Source organism: Sinocyclocheilus rhinocerous, unplaced genomic scaffold (genome assembly GCF_001515625.1).
Source record: "Sinocyclocheilus rhinocerous isolate Xijiao unplaced genomic scaffold, SAMN03320098_v1.1 scaffold1435, whole genome shotgun sequence".
Classification (NCBI taxonomy): Eukaryota; Metazoa; Chordata; class Actinopteri; order Cypriniformes; family Cyprinidae; genus Sinocyclocheilus; species Sinocyclocheilus rhinocerous.
This window is the reverse complement of record NW_015644861.1, coordinates 1261077-1271572: the sequence shown is the minus strand read 5'-3', so window position 1 is coordinate 1271572 and position 10496 is coordinate 1261077. Positions and strand designations below refer to the sequence as shown.

The window sequence follows — 10496 nt, the reverse complement described above, 5'->3', positions numbered from 1 at the left end:
GTACATGGATAATTGTGCGTGCATCTATTAATCATTTTGAGTCTAATATCATCCCATAAAAAACACTGTTTATTTTATTTGTATCTTTGCTCAATTGTATTTATTTGTGCTGTTGCATTTAGTTTGATTATTTGTTATTCTTTATTTTTATTTGACCATAGACCTTTTTTCCCTGAACATAGCACATACCGAACTGAACCGTGACCCTAAAACCGTGAAACGACCGAACCGTGAGCAATCTGAACCCTACTAAATAGACATCTCGCTAGGTTTGAAAATACAGCAGTGGTCCTGTCATCAGTGTTGCCAACTTAGCAATTTTGTTGCTAAATTTAGCAACTTTTCAGACTACCCTAGCAAACATGTCTGTATTTGTACAAATCGCTGCACAATCATTTAATCCCGAATTCCAGACTCAAATTGAAAGGCATTTGTTTGTGGTTAGTAAGCTACATGTATCAAATTTATGCAGTACATGGATAATTGTGCGTGCATCTATTAATCATTTTGAGTCTAATATCATCCCATAAAAAACACTGTTTATTTTATTTGTATCTTTGCTCAATTGTATTTATTTGTGCTGTTGCATTTAGTTTGATTATTTGTTATTCTTTATTTTTATTTGACCATAGACCTTTTTTCCCTGAACATAGCACATACCGAACTGAACCGTGACCCTAAAACCGTGAAACGACCGAACCGTGAGCAATCTGAACCCTACTAAATAGACATCTCGCTAGGTTTGAAAATACAGCAGTGGTCCTGTCATCAGTGTTGCCAACTTAGCAATTTTGTTGCTAAATTTAGCAACTTTTCAGACTACCCTAGCAACTTTTTTTTCCAAAAGCACCTAGCAACAAATTTAGCCATTTATTATTTATATTTTAACATTATATTATGCATTTATATTATTTTACGAACAAATCTAAATTAACAAACATATATATATTTTTAATGTAGTGACACAATTTTGCGTCGTGATTACGTAATGACGTCATCACGCAATGACATCACAACGTCATTTAGCAACAAATCGAACTTCCTTTGCAACTTCCCCTGAAAATTAGTTGGCAACACTGCCTGTCATAACCAAATCTACAGGATGCCTGCCTGGACACTTCAGCATAAAGACTGGAACTACTCTCTCTCTTACTCGCACAGCCTTTAGTCCAAAGGTCATTAAATACGTTAATAAAAACCCCTTCAGCGTTCAAGGAACTAGAATTTCGCTGATCAAATCAGTACTACAGTAATCAATCGACACAAAAACGGTAAATGTGTGTTCAAAGAGAAAATTATATACTTTTAACACGAATAAAATTACGATTAAGCCGTTAAATGAGAGGTCTAACGTTACCTGAGGGAGATTTATAAAGAGCTGAGTTGAGACAACAGATAACGCCATTTTCCTGCTTCCTTTAACTACCAGTCCAGTATGTAAACCATTAGGACATTTGAACGGCTATTTGGACACGTTTTGGCAGTGTGATCTAACGTACATACACTGCGAGAGGTCTAACGTTACCTGAGGGAGATTTATAAAGAGCTGAGTTGAGACAACAGATAACGCCATTTTCCTGCTTCCTTTAACTACCAGTCCAGTATGTAAACCATTAGGACATTTGAACGGCTATTTGGACACGTTTTGGCAGTGTGATCTAACGTACATACACAGCACGTATTATTTATACACACACCGTGTTACTTCACTGACACATAACGTAGAGCTCTGAGTGAAGGCTAGCTGGCTAACGAGCGAGTAAAGCAGTTATTTGCGTTGGGTGTTTTTGTCTTGGCTGATCAATTACAGATAGTTTTTTTGTTTGTTTTATTATTGTCTCTGTCGTGTAAACCCACCGTCCGGGTCTTGGCTCAGGAATGAAGGCACTTCCCCGCTGTCCAGGATGCTGAAGCCCTCGTCATTCTCGATGCCCGCGATTTCACTCTCCTGCTGGGCCAGAAACGCTGCCGCCGGGTCTTCGTCTGCCCCCACACCGTTTCCTGCGCTTCCTTGAGGTGCACTGAGCATATCAAAATCGTCCATGGCTCGCTAATTTTGTTTAAACTGCGAATAACTGAAAACACAAATCACCCTACTGTCTTCCTCGTCGACGGCTCCAATGTCAGTGGGGGAGGTGCTTAAGACAGAACGGACGCAAAGGAAACGGCCGCCCAGCCAATCAAAGTTGTGTATTTTTGATGGGCAGTTCTACTGTTGAGTCGCCGACCAATAAAATGACTAAACCGTAGCTGTACGAGTCCCGTGACCATCAGCGTGCCCTGATAGGGCGTTGCAGCAATGTGGGATTGCATACGTATCAACCTATAATGAATATAAGCAGGGTTTGTCATGAAAAGCTGACAGTGTAGTTGCCTTTCACAAAAAGAATCATGCTGGACCTTCAATGTCAATTGAAATCAAGATGTATGTGTCATTTTAGCTGACAGGGAAAACGCCTGCTCTTAAAATAAATAAATATAAAATAGTAATATCCTGCTAATTTAATACCACATTCAAGTACCATGGTATTTAAATGGTACTCAAAGACAATTATGATACTATCATGTTATACATACAAAAAAAAGATTCATGGTGTTACCATGGCAAATGCCCACAAACAAACAAATACCTTCATTTATTTATGCATATTAATAAAATCCTACACATTTTGGATTTCATTAATTCATCTTCAAAATGAGACAGACTTCCATTGTTTTTAGTTCCATTATTTATTAAACAGTATTTGGCAAATTATAACCCATATAAACAAAATGAATTGGGTCTTACGGTATATACAGCATTTGTTCTATTATTGCATTTGTATTTGTCTGCCTAACAATTTTAACCGTGGTTCTAGAATAATGCATTTAATTTTGGCTAAAACATGTCAATTTCGTTCCAGTCTGATGAAGACTGACAGGCTGCGGAGACGGTTTTCCTCAAGCTTTGGCTTTTTTGCCGTAGTTGTCGACTGCATCCTCAGTGATGCTCTCATCCTCCTCGATATCTATTGTCACTTTCTTCCCCACCAGCTGGAAGATGTCTTCCGGAGCTATACCCTTGGGTTCTGCTACTTTCACAGACAGCATGTCCAGGGTTAGTTCTGTACCTTTCGGGATGGCTGTCTTTGCCACCACAGACTTCCCAAGCTACAGAGGAGTGAAAGATGGAGAAGAATTATAGGAATGTTTTGACAGAGTTGATGACTTGAAGACAATGTGGTTGTGCTGTTCAAAACAAAACAACCCACTGACATCAAAAAAAACAAAAAAAAAACAAAGTTAAGGAAGGAAGGAGCAGCAATAATGGGTAGCCAATGGATAAATGTGAAGATAAAAAAAGAAAAAAGTTAAGACAGGATGTTTTGGAAGGAAACGGGACAAGAACAGGAATGCAGTGGAAGGAATGCAACATACAGTAAGATTGAAAGAGAATGGTGCTGTAAAACAGATGGGCTTGAAGTAGAAGGTAAAAATGAAAGTGAAAAATAATAATACAGTGGACACAAAGTGCTGTAACACCTTTCCTCAAAAAGCTGCATGATTTCAGGTATCATTCAGGTTTGTAGCACACGGTAGTTATTGTTTACTAAAACTATTAAATTAATTGAAATAAAGCATAAATCAAGTGAAATAAATATTAGATGAAACTCTTAAACCTAAAAAAAACTTAATTCAATTAAATTAAAAATAAACTAAAGCCAAATAGAAATATTTAATAAAAATGACAAAAGCACATAACAAAATTACTAAAAATGTCAAATGAAAACTGAAAATATAATTAAAAAGTAAATAGTATATAAACAAAACTTAAATATAAAAAATAAAATACTATAACAGAATATAAATCATATTAAAATAACACAGATTTAGCACAATTTTTAGAGTTAGTACTTAGGGAAAAATCCCCAACCCTTAGTATGAGCAATAGTAATAGTGTTGCTCGTCTCTTAACACCACTCATTACGTGAACATAAAATGAAAAGGAAAGTATTTCAGTATGTAGTTCTTCTTGTACCTTATCATGGCATGGCACCTCACAGGGCAGCATGCGTTTCACCCCAGTGCCCAAAGCTTTCTCCACAATGCGGATCGATCGCACCAGCTCAGCCAGCTCTGCAGGCACCAGAGACGCCGCATGATCACTGCCTTTCCAGGTCTTGTCCAAGGTCACGTGGCGCTCCACGACCTTTGCTCCCAGTGCAACTGCCCCAACTGTGATGCTGATCCCACTTTCATGGCCTGAGTAACCAATGGGAATGTCTGGAAATTCTTTTTGATATTCCTATAGGTTGGAAGGGGAAGCATGTACAAAATTATACATAATTTTACTTTATGGTGACTTTGTGATATTCATGTATCTAATCATAATAATAAATTATTTAATTATTTAGCTAACCATATAATTATATAAGAAAACGTAAAAGTGACGACCATAGTGATTCTGATTTTGATACACATGTGCTGTACTTGAAATATATCAAATGGCTTTATGAGTGTGAAAAGAGCTGGTTTCTTTACCATGATAACCCGCAGGTTGACGTCCTCAGGTTCCAGTGGATATGCACTTGTGCACTGCAGGATGCAGAAGTTTTGGTTGTGTTCCTTCACAGTTTCATAAACACGACGCATGGTCTCCATGGACTGCATCCCACTGGATACTACCATGGGACGTCCTGAACACACACAGACAAGCATCAGAAGTTAAATTTGTTTTGTAAACTTTTCCACGACATTCTAATTTATTGAGATGCACCTGTATTAAGAATATATATTTGAATTAATAACATTTATAACCTATGCTTATCAGGGTTGCATGTTTTGATGTAGTAAAAAAAAATAGTATAAACAGTTATATGGTGAAAAATGATTACAATTTAAAATAACCGTTTTCTACTTTAATATATTTTATATTGTAATGCTTAAATTTTTTTTTTTGACAAATAGAAAATGTATATGAAATAGAAATCTTTTTAATATTATAAATGTCACTTTTGCTCAATTTAATGCATCTTTGCTGAATAAAAGTATTAATAAATTTTGTTCAACCTTTGAACAGTAGTGTGTGTGTGTGTGCATGTGTGTGTATATTTTTTGATTTATTTGACATTAGTAAACATCTTTAAGACAATTAGCATTTTTTAAATGTTACAATATCTTACTGATTGTTTGCGATGATATCATTAAAAATAATTATAAAAAAATAAAATAAAAAACACACACACACACACACACACACAAAAGGGACCTTTTTGGGCAGTTTTTTTGAGGTAGGGAAAGTTGTTGGTGTCTCCAGATCCAACTTTGAAAAAAGGCACATTGAGCTCATGCAGGAATTCTACAGCCATCTTAAAAACACAAGACAGAAACACTACAATTAACACACTTTACATTAAGTATCATGTAAATGCTGTAGTACGGTATTTAAATACAGTAATAATTTAGTGCCATGGAACACATCAAAGTACCACCAGATACCAAAGTATCCTATGCCATCACTGTACCGTGGGACTGCTAGAGGTAGATGACTAAGAGAAATATAACAATACACAAGACTTCTGGGTATTTGATGTGATCAGCAGGCTCCCTGACATCTTACCTTGTTACCAGTAAGTCTGAAGCCAAAAGATCGTATAAAAAATAAAATAAAAAAACAAGATAGTAGTCTAACAATCTGCGCATGCGTTCTGCGTCTGTAACCCGCTCACCTCGTCCATTCCGGACGCAGTGAAGAAGATCCCCACTTCTTTAGCGTACTGCTGCAGCTCTCTGTACTGCTCGTGGCTGAACTCTAGATGGCGCTTGTGCTCTCCGTATGTTTTTCCCCAGGAGTGTTTGGAGGTGTACGGCCGCTCCAGGGCTTTCTTATTGAACTTAAACTCCAGCTCACTCTTCTGAAACTTCGCACAGTCTGCCCCGCAGTCCTAGCAAAGGAGCAACAGTTGCATACAATAATAAATATCAGAAACAATGTAAAATAACGAAACCTTATATGTAATGACGACAGAAAAAAATGAGTAAATAGTCTTATAAAAACAGTCATATAATATACTATGTATGAAGACATTTTGTTATATTATTATAACAATTTCAATTTGTAATAAATAATTCCATCATGAATGGAATGTACAGTATGTACTCATTGCTTTCTTTCAGAAAACACAAAATCAGTACAAAAATAATCTAAAAGTTTATAGCACCTGTATCTATTAATAACATAATAAAAATGTGTATGAACACATGTAATCTTATTAAACGTCTTTATGAGTACAGTTGTGGTTTATGCGTCAAAAGATATTCTACAGCAAATACCGATGTTGATAAACATAAATAAACTCATACCTTTGCCATCTTGATCATTTTCTTGGCGATTTCAATGTCGCCCTGATGATTCTGTCCGATTTCTGCAATAATGAAACACGGGTTGTTCCCTCCGATCATGTGACCGGGACATAACTCAAATTTAAGAGGCATTTTAAAACCAAATGCACAAACACAGCAAGAAAAGCTACAGAAATAACAGGACGGGAGTCTGTCTCACTGCTTTACACGCGTCAAACGCCGAGATGAATGACCCCGTAGAACTTCCGGGTTTATTTGCGCACACGCCCATGCGTTTCAAAATAAAAGTTATCTTCAATAAAAGACTGAACTTTTCATTATTCATTATCTTTACGGGGTTCTTGTTAAACAGATAATGTTTTAACATATAGAGTAATGATTTAACCAACTATAAATTCCTGAATTTTGCCACATGTGGTTCAGATGACTAACCACATCCAAATTGGTTTAAAGGGGTCATATGATGCAATTTCAATTTTTCCTTTCTCTTTGGAGTGTTACAAGCTCTTGGTGCATAAAGAAGATCTGTAAAGTTGCAAAGACTAAAGTCTCAAATCCAAAGAGATATTCTTTATAAAAGTTAAGAGTCAGCCGCACCTACCTAAAACGGCTCGTTCTAACACGCCCCCACATGTCTACGTCACTATGTGGGAAGATTTGCATAACGCCGCCCAAATGTTCACGCAAAGAAAGAAGGCGTAACTTTTATTCTTGCTGTAGTATTGTTGTTGACGCCGCCGCCATGTCGTGAAGGCGCTGTGTGTTTCCTTGTGAAAGCGAAACTACTTTGTTTGGCCATCCAAAAGAGGACGATATCCGCTTTGTCATTCCTAGAGCTGATCCGTGCTGGTCGCTGAGGAAATATTTCAACTTTGCGCTGTGGATTGCCGGATAGGCTTTCACCATGGACAAAGCGGAGTCCAGCCCGAGTACAGAGGACACGACTAGAAATCAGTGGTTAAGTTGTTACACAAAATAATGTTCTTTTTAGCAACATCATATGACCCCTTTAAGAACAATAATTTGAGAAGGACAAGGGTATAAAAACAAAAAAAGGAACAAAATGGATATTATTTGCATTTTAAATATATTTATAGACATACATGTAAATGTGTGTGTGTGTGTGTGTGTGTATACACACATACATACAGTATATATATATATATATATATATACACACACACATAATATTCTGCAAATATCAATATTAAGATTTCAAGTTTATAAGTGTATTGCAGGACTCTAACATATTAAATCAATTCACTGGCAATAAAAGTACATTTTGTGTTTAATCATTTTTAATGTACATATCTGTGACATTAAATATTAAATTAGAGTAGACATACTGGACAAACATTTGTCCAGTTTATTGATTCATTCATACAGGCTGGGTGAATCGATAAACCTAAGCATACGGTGCTGAAAACACAATAAAGGCTTGGCAACAGATCAGCGTAAGGTGCAAAGGACAATGTGACTGTCTCCATGAAAAATCCAAACAGAAAGCAAAACAGACAGAACTGGTGATTAAACCACAGCAGTTTTTTATAGCGGCCTCTCTGCAACAAATACCCCTTAGTTTCAGTGTACAAATATTAAATAAAACCATCCTTCATATACTTAAACCATTCCTCAAAATTACACACCTTACAATAGGCAATTGATCCCAAATAATATAGCACCTATATGTGACTAAAGTAAAAACTAGACAAATAAAAGTTTTTAAGGTCAAGCTTAAAAGCCACTATGATCCTAACAAGGACATAGCACATGATTGGCCCTTGGTCTTTGAGTCTGTAAATGACTGGTTCCTGGTTTTCGAGCTCTTTCAGTAAGTGCGGCGGGTGGTGTAGTCCAGTACCATGCTGGCGGCACCCAGCAGCGCAGGATCCTCCAGCTCAGACACCATGACTTTGGTCCCCTGCGCCGAGAGGAGAGCTCGCTGACTGATCACCTGACGAACTGGATTCTCATAGTGCTCTGACAGGACACCAGACAGGATGACCAGAGACGGGTTGATCATGTGCAGGATGTTCACAATCCCCAAACCCAGGGCAGTTCCCGCTGTTAGGGAAGAGTAGAGAGACTATCAGTGCTTTTCTTCATCACAAACCTGCTTGAGAATAATGTATGTACTTGAATATGCATCTTACCTGTGTGGAGTATGCTCTCAGCTTTGGAGTTGCCAAGGCGAGCAGCGTTGATGAGATGAATAGCGTTCACCTGTTCTTTGTTATTCACAGTCATTCCTTCAACCAACAGCAAGTCCTCTGTCATCAAACATGAAAGAAACACGTAATTACAATGTTTTACTTTAACTTGGTAACATTTGTTATGCACAACTCCTGTATTACAAACCAAACCTTAGGACGTTACTATTATTTGTGACCCTGGACCACAAAACCAGTCTTAAGTCGCTGAGGTATATTTGTAGCAATAGCCAAAAATACATTGTATGGGTCAAAATTATTGATATTTTTTTTATGCCAAAAATCATAAAAGGATTTTAAGTAAAGATCATGTTCCATGAAGATATTTAGTAAATTTATATATATATATATATGAACTAAAAAATGAACAGTTCTATTTTTATTGTAACGATTTTTTTAACAAATTATATTGATTATTGTTAGCTAATCCATTAATGGGATCATATTACAAACAATAAATTCAAATAAAGAGTCACTAAAATAAATTACAAAGATATTTTGCTGAGACACTGTCACTCTACAAAAAAATGTTAGTAGGCATTGCTAATTTTTGCAATGTCGTCAGCCAGCATGCAGTGTGATTACGCTGTCATATCAGGGCTGGGTCAGTTTTTGTCTTTAAAGAATGAATAGATAAAAGCTGGTGGAATGAATGGAACAAGTTCAGACAAACACCAACAATAGTGAGGGTTCACGTCACTGTTAACTGTGACGTTTTACAGAAATATAAACCAGTTTATTTGTTCCGCATCAACTAAAAAACAAGGAAATACTTGCAAAACTGAAATGATTTGCGACAGACTGGGTGAGGCTGATAAGTGTTTTTTAGAGTAACTGTTGTGACCACAAAATGTATTATATTTGCAATAGCCAAAAATACATTGTATGGGTCAAAATTATTGATATTTTTTTTATGCCAAAAATCATAAAAGGATTTTAAGTAAAGATCATGTTCCATGAAGATATTTAGTAAATTTCCTACCGTAAATATATCAAAACTTAATTTTTGATTAGTAATATGCATTGCTAAGAACTTCATTTGGACAACTTTAAAGGCGATTTTCTCAGTATTTAGATTTTTTGCACCCTCAGATTCCAGATTTTCAAGTAGTTGTATCTCGGCCAAATATTGTCCTATCCTAACAAACCATACATCAATGGAAAGCTTATTTATTCAGCTTTCAGATGATGTAAAAATCTCAGTTTCACAAAATTGACCCTTATGACTGGTTTTGTGGTCCAGGGTCACATTTAATGATTCTGAATGAGACCATAAAAATAAAATCCTAGTGTTTATTAATTTTAGAAAAGCTTCAAAACTATTATTATCTAGCAATTACAGATATTAAATGTTATTAAATTATAGATATTAAATGCTGCTAACAAAACTTCTAACTATATTGAACCTGTTTAAGTTTTTTTATGACTTACTACTGTATACAGTATAATTTAAAAATAATAATTAATAAAGAGTATTTGTGCTGTTTCTTATGTTCTGTTTCTTTTCCGCCTCCTACAGGACATTTAAGGTACTACACTTTATTTTGCCATTTACTTTCGGTTTCTCTCAGGGAACGCAGTCAAGAAGAACGTGCATGCAGTTCCTATGGGTTATTGATTCCATCGTTTAAATCTTGGAAATATATGTCTGTAAGTGCTACATTTTATTAAAGTAAAGTGTAGATCGGGATTATTCTTATATTTTGTTATAAACAGACATGATTCGCGTTATTGGTAGCGTACTTTGTTTTAGCGTATTGCTAATTTATCTTCTGTTTGTACATAATCTCATTTGAATATGATTTCTTGACATGTACATTACTTTAAATAACGTTAAAAAAGGAACTATGTACAAAATCGAACTGTAATGTTAAGCTGGATGTGTATGTAAATGTGAACATAATGTTCATACATATTTTTTCTTGTTTGTAGTTTTACATAAAA

At 35.9% G+C, this 10496-nt stretch overlaps 3 protein-coding genes across 5 annotated transcripts in view; all 3 read right to left on the bottom strand.

Annotated features, from left to right (window-relative positions):
- The window catches only part of LOC107758902 (clathrin light chain A-like), an 11227-nt gene extending 9063 nt beyond the window's left edge, over positions 1–2164 (bottom strand). For 2 of the 3 annotated variants that reach the window (XM_016576743.1, XM_016576744.1), the window contains exon 1: positions 1858–2164. In XM_016576743.1, the coding sequence (XP_016432229.1) occupies positions 1858–2044 (187 nt within the window). In that variant the 5' untranslated portion in view covers positions 2045–2164. The remainder of the gene's footprint in view (positions 1–1857) is intronic. The other variant, XM_016576745.1, reaches the window with a different exon arrangement.
- A 542-nt stretch (positions 2165–2706) lies between these two features.
- On the bottom strand, positions 2707–6596 carry LOC107758866 (sialic acid synthase-like). Its single transcript, XM_016576698.1, has 6 exons — positions 6343–6596; positions 5709–5924; positions 5249–5348; positions 4522–4676; positions 4019–4285; positions 2707–3150 (listed from the first exon to the last, which is right to left on the bottom strand). The coding sequence occupies exons 1-6, from the start codon at positions 6472–6474 to the stop codon at positions 2941–2943; spliced, it is 1080 nt and encodes a 359-aa protein (XP_016432184.1). The 5' UTR covers positions 6475–6596; the 3' UTR covers positions 2707–2940.
- Positions 6597–7610: 1014 nt separating this feature from the next.
- Positions 7611–10496, bottom strand: part of LOC107758846 (bifunctional UDP-N-acetylglucosamine 2-epimerase/N-acetylmannosamine kinase-like) — a 19954-nt gene continuing 17068 nt past the window's right edge. The window contains exons 13-14 of the mRNA XM_016576674.1: positions 8496–8687; positions 7611–8406 (exon numbers count right to left, since the gene is read on the bottom strand). Of these exons, the coding sequence (XP_016432160.1) occupies positions 8171–8406; positions 8496–8687 (428 nt within the window). The 3' untranslated portion in view covers positions 7611–8170. The remainder of the gene's footprint in view (positions 8407–8495; positions 8688–10496) is intronic.